The sequence below is a fragment of the Sardina pilchardus genome, chromosome 4, assembly GCF_963854185.1.
Source record: "Sardina pilchardus chromosome 4, fSarPil1.1, whole genome shotgun sequence".
In the NCBI taxonomy this organism is placed as follows: domain Eukaryota; kingdom Metazoa; phylum Chordata; class Actinopteri; order Clupeiformes; family Clupeidae; genus Sardina; species Sardina pilchardus.
In genome coordinates, this window is record NC_084997.1 from 20,895,166 (window position 1) to 20,912,739 (window position 17,574).

Consider the following 17,574-nt stretch of genomic DNA (forward strand, 5'->3'; position numbering starts at 1 on the left):
TCAGTGGTTGTGCTGGTTTGTTTTTGAATTGTATTCACATTGTGTTGCGTAACCTATCCAAAGGTGTTCCAGAGACGTGGAAAAGAGGAGCAGGCTCTCCATTAGCCTACACATTACATACCTACTCACACACTGTGCTATCTTTGGAACCCTTCGTTTAGATTTTTTTTTGGATGCTTAAAAACCATGTCACTCAACGTTTACGTAACGTCAGTCATCCTCATAATGTCAAAGGCCTGACAGCCTGGCCTCTCAGTCCCCTCATAACTCACTTCAAAAGCTTGACCTCAACCCCCTACACCTCTCGCTGCACACTGTACCTGTATCCCCAACGGTAGCTCTTGTCATGATTCAAATCATCACGCTCCAACTCTGTTAAATTAAAGTAGATGTGTCCTTGTCAGTTTGTGAAGTCTGAATAGACAGTAACAAGGCATCAAAAATAAAGTGTATGTGTATACGTGTATGTATATGTGCTAGATCTCGGAGTCGTGTGTTTTACTAGGAAGGAAGCAACAAATAAGTCTCGGAGTTCTTCTCTTTCTTCACCTTGTATCTGGGCTGTGGATGTACGGTGCGACACGGGGTCCTTTTGCCCTCGTGAGCACTCTGGAAAAATGATCTGGGGCACACGAGGAGCGTGTTTATTTCTAGAGAGAGAGAGAGAGGGAGAGAGAGGGAGGGAGAGAAGGAGAGATAGAGAGACTCTGGTGCAGAGAGAGAGAAGGAGAGAGGTGGGCATAATGAGAGAAGGATATGGAAAAGAAGAGATTGAGAGAGAGAGAGAGAGAGGGAGGGAGAAAGAAGGAGAGATGGAGAGAGAGAAAGAGAGAGAGAGAGAGAGGGGGAACGCTGTGATCCAGAAACTGGGGTATGTGACTGGCACGTGGCAGCGGGAGAGCAGCTCGTGTTCTCGGGGGCCGTGTCTCAGATCGCTCCCTCGCCCCCTCGCCCCCTCGCCCCCTCGCCCCCTCACACAGCGCTTTGGGCTCCTGGGCCATCAACCTGGACCGCTCGCTCGCTCGCTGGCTGACTGGCTGACTGGCTGACTGGCTGACTGGCTGGCTGAGTCTTATTGTGCACACAGAGGATAAAAAAACTAGACCCCGGGAGAACGAGGACTAAATGCCCTGTGGCCTAAAAACACCGCCGACTGCCCCTGAGCTCTGAAGCGAGGCCCTTAAGCCGAGGACTCCCCGGAGGCCTCCTCTGTCTCCTCTGTCCCCTCTTCCTCCTCCTCTTGCTCTGCCCACAGCTGACCTCTCCGCCTGCCCTCCAAAGGCTAACGCTGAGAAGAAGAGAACCTGGCTTCGGCTGACTTTAGGTGGTTAAGGTTGAAAACCCCTCACTATATTAAAGAGGACGCGAGGGAGGCCTGTGTGTGTGATTGAGTCTGTGTCTGTGCTTAGCTTGGTTTTAAATGGAACATAAAACTAGTATCTGTCAGAAGGCAGAGAATAGCTCCACTAAGTCCGACGGATTTACGGACTTCAATTCTCATGCAATATAGCTACTGATTACCTGGGCATTGACGTGACCGGCCAAAAGCGGAATACGACTCCAGATTCTTCCCAGAAATACTGATGAAATGGAGCGCTGTGTGTTGGGCTACGGCGGCGGCTTTGAGGCTGTACCGTCATTCCTAGTGGGAGTCGTTCATGTATTAGCATGTCAGGGGTTGCGCATAAACTCCCTTTGAGTTCCAGTAGCCTCATTAATGCACTATTCAACCCAGTGCTCATCCCTGGGCTGATACATAGGTGTGTGTGTGTGTGTGTGTGTGTGTGTGTGTGTGTGTGTGTGTGTGTGTGTGTGTGTGTGTGTGTGTGTGTGTGTGTGTGTGTGTGTGTGTGTGTTCGTTCTTCCTTGTGTTTGAGGAGAATTGAATGGTGTAGCGATTAAAGGCTTTGTCCCAAATGGCCCACTCGCTCCCGATGTTCCCTTTGAGTGTGCGAGTAAGGGCGATGGGAGGGCATTATGGAAAGGGAGCTGTGTGTGTGTGGAGTTTGGGGGGGGGAGGGGGGGGGGTTGGAGAAGGGATTTGGGAGCCACTCTGGGACTCAGATGAAAGTGAAAGCAGCGGTGTTGAGGATTGTCACGGGGGGCACAAAGTGTAGTAGGGGTGGGAGGGGGAGGTCTGCTGGGGCATTAGGGTTATTTTTGACACCACCCCCCACTATTGCATGTGTTTCTTTGACACTGACAGGGTGATGACGTGTGTGTGTGTGTGTGTGAATGTGTGTGTGTTTTTGTTTCCACAGCTGAGACAGCCTCCAGTCAAGCGGCTGCGTCTAAGAGGAGACTGGTCAGACACGGGACCTCGTGCTCGGCCCGAGTGTGAGAGAGAGCGGGATGGTAAGTGGAGAACTACTGTCTGAAACACACACACACACACACACACACACACACACACACACACTTACACTTACCTGCCTTCAAACACACACATATGACCAAGTAAAATAATTACCACTTGTATTACATACAGTCTTGACTAGATCTTAGAACTATTTGGAAAAAAGTTCTTTCCCTCGTTTCCTCTCGATCACACACAAGCTCTCACGTCAGCAATCATCAAATTCTCAAAATGAGCTGCCGCAATATCTCCATGACTGATAACTCCTTCAGCCCCTTTCATCCTGTCAAGACATTCTACGTCTCTTCTGCTCTCTATCTCGCACACACACACACACACACACACACACACACACACGTACACACACACACACACACACACATACAGCTGTGTCCTGGAGTGTACCCTCTTCAGAAGAGAAATAGCCTTCCGTCGGAGCTAATCTCTCCCATCTCTTTAATGATGAGCGCCAAGGCCATCCCTCACTCCTTCTCTCTCTCCTCACTCCTCTCTCTATCACTCACTCCTTCTCTCTCCTCACCCCTCTCTCTATCACTCTCTCCTCTTCCAAGCCCCCCCCCATCACTCCTTCACTCTGTGGTCCTCTAATCTACCTCTCTAGAGAGGGATTGTGCATTTTAACAAGGCGCGTGCCTGCCTGTGAGTCTCACAGCAGAGCAGAGAGAGAGAGAGACGTGTACGGGCTCAGTGGAGCGGGGAAGATGGGGACGCCGCTCTGCTTTGGTAGAGGACACGGAGAGACCGAGAGAGATACTGGGAGTGGACCACAGAGTGTGTGTGTGTGTGTGTGTGTGTGTGTGTGTGTGTGTGTGTGTGTGTGTGTGTGTGTGTGTGTGTGTGTGTGTGTGTGTGTGTGTGTGTGTGTGTGTGTGTGTGTGTGTGTGTGTGTGTGTGTGTGTGTGTGTGTGTGTGTGTGTGTGTGTGTGTGTGTGTGTGTGTGTGTGTGTGTGTGTGTGTGTGTGCGTGCGTGCGTGTGTGGTGGGGGTGGAGTGGAGCGAGTAAGAAGTTGAGCATTTATGAATCATACTGTTATGGTTTAGTGCAGCTTGACAATAGTTGGGCCGCATTGAAGTCAATTAGAGAATGTTGTTGTGGTCAGCATACAGGAAGATCCGAACCCCGGTCACACACGCACCATAGGGTTATGCCCCCAGATGAACATTTGAATCTGGACATTCCACTAGTGGAGGCTCTAGTCGGTGTTCAAAGGTACCGTCAGCCATTCTAAGTGATTTGTAACCCGTATCATTCTCTATCTCCATTCCGCGAGTGCACTGTCAAAAAACGGTCTTTGTACGCAGCCCTTGAACTGGAAACAAACAAACTGTGTGTAGATTTGACTGTGTGTGTGGTGTCTGTGTGATGTGTGTGTGGTGTGTGGGTGGCATGCATGTGCATTTCATTAGTGTATTACATCAGTGTATGTGTGTGAAGGGATCTGTTTGAACAGGCTTGTTGTGGTCCTCATGTGCGTTGTCTCTCCTTCCCCAGGGGAGCAGAGCCCCAACGTGTCGCTGATGCAGCGCATGTCGGACATGCTGTCGCGCTGGTTCGAGGAGGCCAGCGAGGCCCAGAGCAGCAGGGGGCGCCCTCAGACTCGACCCCGAGGTAACAGCTTCCGCTCGACGGAGTCAACGGGCCCCGTCTTACACACAGTCGATCATGGCGCCAAGTCTTGTTACTGTCTTGCACCCAAGACAGTGGTTTATTTTTGCCAAGTTCATCTGTTGTCAATTGAACACTGTGTTCACGAGCGTGTCAGTGAAAAACAAAAAGGTGTGGTCAGGCACGGGATCCAAAAAATGCTATTTTAATGCCCCTAAAAATGAGAACGCCACTGACCAAGAAAAACCTGGTCTATAGTGAAAGGCATGGTTTTTTGAAGGCGCCCTGTCACTAAATGTACTGTAAGCAGTCCTTAGCAATGACCTCCAGGCAACTCATCTGCTTGGATGAATGTCCTTAGGATTTTATTCAGTCATTTGGATATTATTGGGGCAAGTGTTGCTTTTTTCAGGCTATGTTTCAATTGTAACCCCTTGTCACTCAATAGTTATGGTTATGGTTATGGTTATGGTTATGGTTATGGTTATTTAGCAGACGCCTTTGTCCAAAGCGACATACAAATAAATAAATAATAAATAGTGAAAGTAAATATCTACTATGTGTAAAACTGTTTTGTCAATAATGGTTGGTTTCAGGTTCGGTGTTAAGCTGGGTGAAACCGGCCGCAATGAATACTGAACATACATCTAAAACTAATTTCACCATGCTGGCTATGAGTTTAAATACTAGGCCACGGCTGCCCCAGTATGTACAGTAGTAACTTAAATGTACATTGAATTGCTTTGCTGCAATCTAAAGGCTAATTTGGCCAATCAGGAGAAGTAATAGATTGATTGCTGGCAGTCAGCAGTTTAGCTTTGATCAGTTTGATTCTTGGTCTTTTCCTCACAGGCACTGCTCCCAGGCCAGAGGGCACGGAGGCAGTGTCGGATGCCCCGGCCGCAGGCCTTCAGGCCTCAGTGGGGGCAGTTGATATGGACAGTCTTTCAGCTGCGTCTGTGACAGCTGGACCTTCTGCCGGCCCTACCCCTTCGACGGTCTCTACGGCTCCTGTTTCTGCGCCCTCATCGGTCCCGACGGAAGCTTTGCCAGAATCCGCCACAGCCTCCACTTCCTCCTCAGGCCCCTCCTCCTCCACACTCACAGCCCCGCCCCCTTCCACCTCTTCCTCCAATGAGGGCGCGGCCTCCTCTTCCTCGTTGCTGTCCTCGCCAGACTCGGAACAGAAGAGCCAGGCGGAGGCTGCACCTGCCACTGGCACTGCCACGCCCACAGTCACGCCCACAGCCACGCCCACAGCTGCCGCCCGCGCAGAGGCTGCCCTCTCAGGTAACACACACACACACACACACACACACACACACATACACACATACACACTCACACACATACATACAGTACCCTCCAGAATTATTGGCACCCTTGGTAAAAGTTGACTAAAAATAGGTCTAAAAAATAATCTTTAGGTGATTTATTGTACTCCCACAATGAAAACAATGAGGAAAAATACACCCTGCAAGGGAAGCAAATTTATTCTGAGAAAAAGGAAAATCTCATAAAGAAATAAATGTTTTTAATAAAAACACGTCACTCACAATTATTGGCACCCCTACTTGTAATACCTTCTTAAACCTCCCTTTGTCAATAAAACAGCATGTAATATTCTTCTCTGACACCCCATAAAGATTGAGAATACAAAGTAAGGGATTTAAGACCATTCATCTTTACAAAACCTCCCCAGATCGTCCAGATTGCTAGGTCCACACTTGTGCATTGTTCTTGTTGACTCATCCCACTGTTTTTCTATGGAGTTTAGATCAGGGGACTGCTATGGCAATGTCTGAAGCTTGATTTTGTGTTCAGTAAACCATATTTGTTTTGATCTGTGCATTTGTTTTGGTTCATTGACCTGATGAATGATCCAATCATGACCAACTTTTAGGGCCTTGGCAGAGATTGTTTGATTTCCTTTGAAAATGTTCAGGTTTTTCTTGGTGTTCATGATGCCATGCACCTTAATTAGGTTCCCAAGGCCTTTGGGAATTAAAACAGCCCCACAATAGCACAGCCCCTCCACCATAATTCTGATTAGGCATGGGGTTAGTTTTAGTATAGTCATTCTTCTATGTACGCCAAAGACACCTTAAGTGTTTTTAGCAAAAGAGCATAATTTTATTTTCATCTGACAATAGACCACACTCCCAGACATGTCATGGTACCATTCAGTAACTCCTGCCATTTACATTGTTCATTAAATGACTCTACTGGCTTTAACCTGACATGCTGTCTAAATAATCTATTAGCAGTGAGGTCACTTTTGAAGATTTTTTGGGGGGACTTGGTGACCCCAAGATGATAGCTTTGTCTGTAACTCTCAACAGTGGTTCTTATGGATTTTTTTGCCTATCATACCATCCTCCATACTGTGCGTGGGAGCAAAATAGCCATGGGTCTTTGTCCAAGCATGTTTGCCACATTTCCAGATGATTAGAACCTTTTAGTCATCATTTTAACTGGAAATATAGGCATTTTCAACAAAATACCTAGTTTCCATAGACATTCTCTTACTTACAAATGTCAACACAATTTCCTTTTATTTCAATTTAGTGTATTCTCTTGTCTCTCCAATGTTGAAAAATGACTAGAGGATTTAGCCTCTGAGTGACTTTATTTTCATACCATAGTGAAAAAGAACGTCATGAACTACTTCTGAAAGTTCACAGACACTCTGATTTACTTTAAAACGTTGCATTTACATAGGAAAATGCTCCTGTTAAATGTTGTACATAATATGTTTCAGGGGTGCCAATAATTGTGAGCAAGCTGTTTTTGTTAAAAATATTTATTTCTTTATGAGATTTTCCTTTTTCTCAGAATAAATTTGCTTGCCTTGCAGGGTATATTTTTCCTCATTGTTTTCATTGTGGGAGTACAATAAATCACCTAAAGATTATTTTGTATACCTATTTTTAGTCAACTTTTACCAAGGGTGCCAATAATTCTGGAGGGTACTGTACATACATACATACATATACACACTCACACACATACATATACACACACTCACATACATATACATACATACACACACACACACACACACACACACACACACACACACATACACACACTCACAAATGTACCCACACGCACATGCACTTATACATGCACTCACACACACATGCACTTATACTGTACATGCACTCACAAAGACACATGCAGTCACATACACACAAGCACATGTACTCATACACACACGCATACACACACACACACACACACACACACACACACACACACACACACACACACACACACACACACACACACACACACACACACACACACAAACACACACACAAATATTCTCTCTTACATACCCAGATGATAGATGTTCTCTACAGCAAGCGCCTCTCAGTACCGACAGTATCGGTAAACAAGCAGGAACATCTCAGTGCAGTCTGAATCATTACCACTCCAGCAAGTACATCAGTGTAAAGATAGTCGATAGCGGTGGCTCATATCCCTCACACACACCTTACTTGCAGTCTTACTACCTCATTTAGACTGGGAGAGTTAAAAAAGTGAGAGACAGAGGGAAAGCGGGAGAGGGTAAGAGAGTGCAAGAGAGAAAGTGTGAGCGAAAGAGAGAGAGAGAGAGAGAGAGAGGGAAACCTGAGTATTTTGCAGCACTGTAAGGAGCTGTGTGTGTGTGTGTGTGTGTGTGTGTGTGTGTTGGGGGGGCGGGGGGTAAATGTCCCCTTGTCTGTCCACCCTGCTCTGGTTCCGTGCTGTGCCCAGCTTGTGGGTGCTGGTCAGTGAGACTGAGCGTGTGTGGAGGAGGCGCCGCCTCCAGACACTGCCCATGGTTATCTTAACGGTGCTCTAGAACCAGCTGAGTGGAGTCTCAGGCTGCATGAGTCCGCCTCATTCACTGGACAGACCACACAACTGGGCTCCCGTCCTCTCTGTGTGTCAACGCCTCTGTGTGAATTCCTCTGTCTTTCTGTAATGTCTGTCTGTCTGTCTGTCTGTGGACAGTATCTGTCTGTCGTTGTGCTAGTGTGGCTGTTTTACTGTCTTCCTCTAACTGGTTTTCTCAATGTTTCCTATTCACATACACTGTCTGTATGACCATTCAGTAATCAGTCATTGATTGTAGTGGATGCTCAAATGATTTGTTCCTGTTTAGTTTTTACTGTAAGTGTGTACTTGCACATGCATATAACTCTCTGTGCGCGTGTGAGTGTGTGTGTGTTTTTCTGAAAGGTGAGGTTTTTATGTGCTTTAGAAAGATTTTGTTATGCTGTTGTGTCTTAGAATAATTATTATTGGTGTGTGTGTGTGTGTGTGTGTGTGTGTGTGTGTGTGTGTGTGTGTGTGTGTGTGTGTGTGTGTGTGTGTGTGTGTGTGTGTGTGTGTGTGTGTGTGTGTGTGTGTGTGTGTGTTTACGAGAAAGAGAGAGAGAGAGAAGGGGAAGGGGAGAAAGGCATGTCTCCAGCTTCCTTTGGCTGCCGTGTGTACCCTCATTGGTCTGTGTCCACTGTGATGCTGTGCCTCCTGTAAGTGCTAGTGATGGACTCCAGAGTAGCTCGGGTCACACTCCTCTTCCTCTGTATGTAATTACTTTCCTCTTTTGTCATTGTTTTTGCTTCTCTTCTTTCCTCTACTCTTCCTCTCTTCCTCTTCCCCTTCCTCCTCTCTGTTCCATCACCCACTCTCACTCTCTTCATACCCCCCCCTCCTCTCCTGCCCTTTACTTTCTTTCTGCTTCTCTCTCTCTCTCTCCCTCCCTCTCTCTCTCTCTCTCTCTCTCTCTCTTTCTCTTTCTCTTTCTCTCTCTCATTTCCTCCTCTCCTCTCTCTCTCCGCTCCCCGCCCCAGAGTATGGTCCTCGGCGGCTGCCTGTGAGTTTAATATGCAGGCGCTTGCAGAGGCTCCTGCTCTTGGCCGACCCCCCAGGACAGAGCCCGCCAGGAGGCCCTGAGCCTGAACCCCCTCCTCCTCCTTCGGACAGGCGCCCCGCCAGGGCCGCTGCCAACACCACCCCTCCTACAGGTTACCATCCCACCCCCACCCACACCCCCACCCTGCTCCACCTCCTCCCCGTTCCCGTCATGCACCTGTTCTGCAAAGCCTGTGTCTTCTAGACTGCTCTCCATGGCAACAACCCCCCCACCCCCCAACCCCATGCCAGTCCCCACAGAAGAACGCTGAGAGGTTCTACTCATGAGGGATTCTATGTGGAACTTCATTCAGACCCTGCCCTTTCTTTTCATGTGAATGAAAGGTTCTTTGTTTCGGAATTCTATGTAGTTTAGAAGTCTTAGATCCGAAAAGGGCTCTATCCACACACTTAAAAATGTTGGACAGAAATTCTTCATAAATTCTCGTGCTTCTTTTGTGGGGACGCTCCGGAGAGGCCTGTAGTGCTACACGTACCCCTAACTCCCCCCACCTCCTCCACCCTAATGCCTAACGCCCCACCGTGTGTGGTGTGGTGTGGTGTGCTCCCCGTCCCCCATCACGTGTTGGCTGTTTGTTGCCTGATGAGTTCACTTGGCACCTGGTTGGTTTGAGGCTGTCCCCCTGGAGCACCGCTTATACACACTTCCCTCCTGCACGCACACACACGCACACACACACACACACACACACACATAGAGGTAATAGACTGAAACAAGGACGGATGGACAGACAAGCAGACACAAATTCATTGTGAGATTTCGAATGCACACCGTTTTTTTTTATTAAATTGCTTTCAATTGATTGATTGATTGATTGATTGATTGATTGATTTGATTGATTTCTGGATCAAGACAATTAGACAGTAATTCAAAGGATGGCATGCTAAAGTAAAATACTTATATCCAGCACGGTCCTTGGTGTTTCAAGTTGCACCCCTCGTGTCTGGAACATTATACTGGAAAAATCAGCTTCGATCAAGACTTAACCTCCCAAAGACATGCTTGTTGGCAGTTATGAACTTTTTTACTGGAAGATGGCATGCGATTTCTTTGACTTTCTTTGATTAGTCCACCAACCCAGATGATAGAATCCCAACATTAGATTTCAGTTTGGGGTTAGTTGCTGCAATAAAGGGCACCGTAGACTTCACCTTTCATAGATGCTCTTGGCTTTGTTTTGTGGCATGAAGTCCCAGTCCCCCCCACCCCACCGGAAACGTTGGTATCCAAACACCGGTAGTCACCATGATGTGTGGTGTGTTACATGTTTGGCACGTGTGTGTGTGTGTGTGTGTGTGTGTGTGTGTTTAAGCTCTGCTTTTCTAGAGGAGCTGTCTCATTTGAAATGCTGTGCGGAAATGCAGTCACCACTTGTCACCTTTGTAAAACCATGTACCGAATGTATCCATGACTCAAGTGGAGTGATCTATTAAGAGAGTGTGTATGGAAATAATGATGGCGCCTGTTGGCAAGGGCTGGTCTTGTTCCTGTTCTATTGGCAGCAGCATTTTTTTAGTTGACGTCTTTTTGGCACGCTTGAAAAGAGAGAAGGAAATTGATAGATGGACCTTTTGGTGGTGGTGTGTCCTGTGGATGATTTCCCTTATGTCATTGCAGTGCTGCTTGTCAGATAGAGGCTGCCTTTAAATTTGTCTTTTTTTAAATGAGTTGTTTAGCTCAGCTCGATGGTCTCGGCATGCCGTTTAAGCGGTCACCGTGTGGTTTATAGAAGCCCCTAAAGCCATAATCCATTAAGTGTGCAATTTCAGTATGTAAACAGTGACGCCCAAGAAGGAACAGAGAACGCGCTTTCTTTGAAACTGCTGTCATTTTTCTTGGCTATATTTGTACGATACACTTGGCTTTGCTACTTGTGTGAGTTTCACTTTGCTTTGCTACCTTCCACCGAGCTTCTGTCAGTGGCGAGTGCGTATTTGTCGCAGTCCTGCAGGTGAGCATGCACGAGGCAGCTTTTTGAGCACTGTTGCCAAGGTTACCAATCACATGACCACAGTTCCTATTGTTCGGATTGGATAATCGCTACCAAGTTGTCCCAAGTTGTATCAGTGGGCATCAGCAGCATTGCCTGGCAACATTGCTCTTGTAGTTGTCTGTGAGTCATCACTTCACAGCCGGTGTGGCCGGCCTGATGTGTGAGGGCAGAGCTCTCATTGGCTCTCGTTTCAGACCAGAGGTGCAAGTCCAGGGGGGTGTTACTAGTAGTGCAGAGTTCTTCCAACATCTTAAGCGAAGGACCCCTTGGCTTCGATAGACATGGCAGAGTGCTTTATAATGGCTTACACAATGCTAAATGACTGAAATTATAATCATAGACAGATTTGTATTCAAAGAATCCCCTGCAATACCCCCCAATGAAGAATTCATTATGAGATGGCAGCGGTGTTGATTCTGTCCTCAGCTTTTTCTGTGTCCTGTAGGACTATGGTGTAGCGTACATGAATGAGATGACCTTGACCTTCCTGACCTCCTGAACTGTCTCTGTCTGCATTTTGATTGGTCTGTTTTAGCTGGTATGAGCTGTTGCCCATAGCGTTGCACTCCCTCTGCTTGTTCTCCTGCTGTTGTTTGCTGTTGTTCACAGTTGTTGTTTGTTGTTGTTGTTGTTGTTTGTTTGTTTAGTGAGTCTTGTTTGTGTTCCAGATTCCCCCTCGTCTGTGGTTAACAAACAGCTCGGATCCATGACTCTGGATGAGCAGCAGGGTGCGTCACCTCTCGTCTTTTCTTTTGCCCCACCTCCAACACTTCCCTTCCTTTTTTTTCTCCTCCTTTCCTCTCTCATCCTCCTGTACTTACCTCCCCTCCTCCTCCTCCTCCTCCTCCTTCTGTCATCTCTGTCCGTTTTTTTTTCTTGTGCTGTCTGAGATCAGTCCAGCAAGCCCTGTCCCTTCCGTGTTCTTCAGCATGTTGATGTTGGAGACGTATCCCCCCCTCAACAGTACACGCCTGTACAACGCACAAACTGCGGGCTACTCCTTACCTCTCACGCCTTGTCTGTCACCATCTGCAGAACACGTCCCTCCAGCAGCCAGCCTCTCTCCTCCGCAGAGAGAGCCAGGCTGTCAATGATTCGAATATGACTCCCAAAATGTGACACCCATTGTTTTTTTGTTTTTTTTGTCTACCCACAATGCCTCTTGCTTCTCTTTGTTTCAAACATGCTGATTTAGATGCCCTCAGAAAACTCCCCGATCCTATGAGGTGTCTGATCACGCTGTGTAGATGGACATGCTGTTTAATCTGAACCGCGGGAGAGTATGCCGCAGCCACTGCTGCATTACGGCTTGTGCCTTGTGCAGATTATCCTCAGGACTGTGCTCATGTGCCCTGCAAGTTTATTATTTTGTTTTAATTCCGTAATCTGTGATGGCTTTTCTGACAGATGACTGCACAACTCAGAGGCTGGATTAGGTCTCTTGTCTCTTCCCCCACCAAAAATTCAGTCAATTGTATCGTTTTACCACAACAGTGTTTGACAAGTTCCCAAGACTGTGTTTGTGGGATCGGCAGAGATCATCACAGTGTCACTGATTCCTTCTGCACTGATCTGCATGGTGGCAGTGTGTCGGCCATCTTGCCATCGCACCAGTCTTCACTCCTGCCCTTCACGCCCCTTTGTGTTCTCACTCTCCCCCTGTGGCACTAGCTTGCAAACCCTATCAGTGTGGAATATATATGTGTGTGTGTGTGTGTGTGTGTGTGTGTGTGTGTGTTCACTGTCCTGTGTGTCTGTGTATTTCACTCCAAAGCACACCACTGGGCCCTTCAGAGGGTGGCTTTGGAATTCTCAGGGCTCTCAGGTTTTCTGGAAAGTTCCAGAAGTGACCGCCCTCTGATGGCTGTTTTATTATTTGTGTTGTCTCTCTGGCATTTGAATACCTCAAAGTCATAGTGTTGTCAGTCTGTTGTCAGTGTGTGATGTGCTGCCCAATATCCAGGCTCATTCATCAACAGATAAAAGGGATATTTCCACTCTTGAGATTTGTAAGGGATCCTCTTCCTTCAACCTAGGAGATGTTTAGAGAAGATGCTAACAGATGCTAACCATGATAGGGCACAGATGGCAGATTTGACTGGGAAAGGGAGTGGGATGTGAGGGGAAGAGTGGAGAGAGTTTATAGTTTAAGCTGTAGTCATAGTTGTTGTTTGGCCACAACTCTGCTGCTCGATTCAGTCTGTTCTTTTCTAAACAAACACGTACCAACAGCGCAGTGTCAAGTCAGTTCAGTGAAGTTCTGTAGCACGACATTCACACACATGAATATTTTATTGAGATCTTCAAGGAGAAATCCGGCGAGTTTTCACAAAGATCTCCATTTCTTGAGGTCACCAAGTACTGTTGGTGCCAAAAAAAAAAAAAAAAAAAAGAAAACAGTAGCTCGAGTTGCTACAGTCGGCAGCTAACGCAACCAGGCAGCTACAGCACTGCATTCTGGGGGCATGTAAACGGGAGCTCACGGACATGCCCACCGAGTGTAGCGCTGTGGCTGCCTGGCTGCTCCAACTACGTAAAACCGATCCGTTTTCTTTTTCTTTTTACTGACAGCACTTGGTGACCTCGAGAAATGTGAGATTTATGTGAAAACACATACACGAGGAGATAAATCCAGGCCGTCTCACAGTAATGTCACATTTCAATAAATCAATGTCAATGTCCCTTTCTCCCTCTGTCTCTCTGTGTCTGTCTTTCTTTCTCTTTGTTTACCTGTCCCTCTCTATTCTTTTATTCCCCTCTTTCTCTCCATCACTAAACTTTCTTTCTATCTTTTTCTCTCTCTCTCTCTCTCACACTCTCTATCTCTATCTATCTATTTATCTATCTATTTATCTCTCTCTCTCTCTCTCTCTCTATTTCTCTCTCTATCTATCTCTGTCTCTCTCTGTCTCGCTGTGTTCCTGCCACAGGTAGCATGGAAGCCTCAGGGACTGTAAGCTCGAGTACGGGTGGAGCAGCAGGTGGAGCGAGTGTGGAGATGACAGTCCCACCTGGACCCCCACCTGAGCCCAAACCCGGACCCGCGCCGACCCCCGTGGTTACCCCCACAGCTGGTACCAGCTCCGGCCCCGGCCCCGGCCCCGGCTCCAGCTCCAGCAGCCGGTCCGGAACAGCGGAACCAGTGCTGAGTCTTCACTATAGCACCGAGGGGACGACCACCAGCACCATCAAGCTCAACTTCACAGACGAGTGGTGAGAGAGAGAGAGACCGAGAGAGACAGAGAGAGACAGAGAGAGTGAGAGAGAGTGGGAGAGAGTGAGAGAGAGTGAGAGAGAGTGAGAGAGAGTGAGAGAGAGTGAGAGAGAGTGAGAGAGAGTGAGAGAGAGTGAGAGAGAGTGAGAGAGAGAGGGAGTGAGAGAGAGTGAGAGAGTGAGAGAGACTGTGCTGGCCACGCTGTGGACTAGATTAGTTTATCCTTTGATGAGATCAAATGGGGAAAACCCAACAGGGTCTCTGGTCGCATAATGTAAAACATGTCAGTGTGCCCATCACTTTTAACAGTGTTTCTATGACTCCAGACAGTAGTTGTGTCTGAAACCGTTTGAGCATTATTCTAGTGAAGATTAGACAACATACCGTGCATACACTTGTGACAATGGTTTGTGTTGTGTGCTGTTTTGTCTGTTTTTCTACAGGAGCAATCCCGGCACCAGCTCAATAGGGGGCAGCAGTGGTGGCCGTAAGCCTGACGAGATCATGGGGAGTCCGTCAACAGAGACAGGTGAGAAACACTTGTCTGGTATAAAGACATTTACATTGTCCAGATAGAGACGTTGATGATGAATTGCTGCCTTAAAGGGGGTCCTCACTGTAATTATTATATTGTAATTATTTTATGTGGTGGGGGTGTTCTCCTCTGTGACCCCTCCACGAGATACTCCAGATTATGCCAGCCGAAATGATATACAGTACACGAGCAATACGTTCTAACTTGAAGAAGGAAATGGTCAGGTCACTTCAGTTTATTAGAACTTTTTTTGCTTTGCTGCAGCTTTTATTTGATATTTATCTGGCTGTCAAGATTTATTACATTAGTTTGCTTTCATATGAATGCATGGCATTCTAAGGTGTTCCGAGTGGCCATAGCAGTAGAACAGCGCTATATAAATGCAGCAGAACAGCGCTGTATAAATGCAGTGGAACAGTAGAACAGCGCTATATAAACGCAGCGGAACAGTAGAACAGTGCTATATAAATGCAGCGGAACAGTAGAACAGCGCTATATAAATGCAGCGGAACAGTAGAACAGCGCTATATAAATGCAGCGGAACAGTAGAACAGCGCTATATAAATGCAGCGGAACAGTAGAACAGCGCTATATAAATGCAGCGGAACAGTAGAACAGCGCTATGTAAATGCAGCGGAACAGTGCAGTAGAGCAGTAGAACAGCGCTGTGTAAATGCAGTAGAACAATAGAACAGCGCTATATAAATGCAGCAGAGAACAGTGCTATGTGAATGCAGCAGAACAGTAAAACAGTGATGTATGAATGCAGTAGAGCAGTGATCTACATAAATGCGGTCCATTTACCATGTGGCTCCTCCCCCAGTGACCTCCCGTCCTGGCCCAGCAGCCCAGTCCCGGCTGGCTGCACCGGCCCCCTCTGGTGCGTCGGAGGCTCAGGGCAGCTCTTCAGCGCAGAGCCCAGCAGTGGCTCAGCCCAACGGGGGCCCGTCGTCCTCCTCCTCCTCCTCCTCCTCCTCGTTTGCCGCAGTTCCCTCCTCCTCTTCAGGGACGCAGGGTGCCGGCGTTGCCGAGGGCGGCGAAGACGAGTCGTGCCGGCGGGCGGAACCGCTAGGGGAGGGGGACGCCGCCGCCGCCGCCACCCCCGCACAACCGTCGCGCAGGAACCAGGACTCGGACGACAGCGACGACGACCCCATCCTGATACCGTCGGCACGGTACCGAGGAGCACAGGGTCAGAGGTGAGGAGTGGCCCCCCCACATTACATTACATTACATTACATTACATGTGGTTTGGTCTGTGTTAGTCCATTAACTCCTCCGGTGGGAAGTCTTTAGTTTATTCACCTGACCCAATTACAAATAGGCACTTCACCGCAGGAAATGCTAAAGAAAAGCCCAAAGTCCTTGTGCTACATTTGTGCAGTAGGCTACATCAATGAGAATTGATTTCCCACTCTTATTGTTGTCTTGTTTATATTGTCTGAAATGCACCAAAGGGAGATCTCAATCCCTCCGTAGTGTGTTCTTCCTCCTGCATACTGTGTTTCATTCCCCTGTTCTGCTCAAAACAGCCGTGGCGTGTCTGACATGCTGAGAGCTGTCAAGTGAACCCTTGTTCTTCCTGTTAGGTTTAATTTCAGAGGAACTCCAGTGGGGGATAGAATGATCAGGTACAGTCGCTAACGCCTGCTGTGTGACGGCTACTAAAACCAGTACTAAAACGCTACCGGGGGATTCCTTGATGAAATTCCCCAGTTAACCCACAACAAATACTGCATATTCAACCGGAGTGTGACCGGTTGAAGAATCATTTGACACAATCGTTTGATTTATTTATTTTGCCACATGAAGCACCGTCACTAACTGGACAGATGCTATATGCATGTAGAGAGCAGTTCTGATTGTATGATAACATGGTTAGCGTCATGTAGACCTTAGCATGTGCTCGGCCATGAGGACTGATGAAGTTGTGCAGCTCTGGAGTTGCAACGTGTTATTAACAAAAAATAGCTGCAGTGCATGAGGGAGGTGATGATGACGTTGTGTTATTTGGGGGGGGGGTGGGGTCAGGACTGACAGAAGTCTGGAATTATGGATGCTTTTTGCGTTAGTGTGTGTGTGTGAGGTTTTTCTTTTATGTCCTTTGCTGGCCCGACGTGTCAGATTATGATGTCTATTTCTCAACACTAGCCATCTGAAGAGCAATTTCCTCATACTGGCTTCTTTTTCTTTCCTTTGTAGTCAGCCATGAATGGTCCTGTCCCATAAAAACTCTTCCATGAAGTACACACACATATGCGTCATACACACACACAATCACTCCCTTTCTCCCTTTCAAACACTCACTTTCAGCAGCGGTACTGTATGGATAGTCTCATTGTTACAGTTTGAGCAGGGTTCAGACGTGAACAAAAACCGATAACCCTCTCCTAGAGCAGAACAGAAACCCTTTCGATGACCTCTCACCTTTGAGAACGTCGACGGTTCTAACCGCTGTGCTCGTGCCCACTCAGGCGTTCCGCCGCGGCCCGGATCCAGGAGCTGTTCCGCCGCAGGAAGGAGAGGCGGGAGATGGAGGAGAGCGAGACGCAGAACATCCGGAGACCCACCGTCAAGATGGTGTACAAGGGCCACCGCAACTCCAGAACCATGGTACAGAACCGCCTCCGGATCACTGTCTAATGTCGTTAACAGAACATGAGACTTAAGATCATTGAAAACCTTTACGCTTTTTTTCAGTAATGGGCGACTTGTCTCCTCTGTTATTTTTGCACAGGCCACTAGAGAGGCTTTGGATCATATTCATCAGAAAATTAAAAGCACTTATGGAATGATCCGGAGTTATAACAACTTGGGGTCTATATATGGATGATGATAATGATGAGTTCAAACTTAAATTTGGGAGCAAAAATATGTTAATCGGAGTGGTATTTTAGCAAGACTGTTTTTGCATTAACAATGA

General features: G+C 47.4%; 1 protein-coding gene across 5 annotated transcripts in view; it reads left to right on the forward strand.

Moving 5' to 3' along the window:
• dcaf6 (ddb1 and cul4 associated factor 6) overlaps positions 1 to 17,574 on the forward strand; it is a 50,720-nt gene that overhangs the window by 27,461 nt on the left and 5,685 nt on the right. The window contains exons 8-17 of one of the 5 annotated variants that reach the window (XM_062534532.1): positions 2,262 to 2,355; positions 3,869 to 3,985; positions 4,835 to 5,272; positions 8,827 to 9,000; positions 11,571 to 11,630; positions 13,833 to 14,115; positions 14,560 to 14,645; positions 15,475 to 15,850; positions 16,241 to 16,282; positions 17,126 to 17,264. In XM_062534532.1, the coding sequence (XP_062390516.1) occupies positions 2,262 to 2,355; positions 3,869 to 3,985; positions 4,835 to 5,272; positions 8,827 to 9,000; positions 11,571 to 11,630; positions 13,833 to 14,115; positions 14,560 to 14,645; positions 15,475 to 15,850; positions 16,241 to 16,282; positions 17,126 to 17,264 (1,809 nt within the window). The remainder of the gene's footprint in view (positions 1 to 2,261; positions 2,356 to 3,868; positions 3,986 to 4,834; positions 5,273 to 8,826; positions 9,001 to 11,570; positions 11,631 to 13,832; positions 14,116 to 14,559; positions 14,646 to 15,474; positions 15,851 to 16,240; positions 16,283 to 17,125; positions 17,265 to 17,574) is intronic. The other 4 variants (XM_062534533.1, XM_062534534.1, XM_062534535.1 and 1 more) reach the window with 4 other exon arrangements.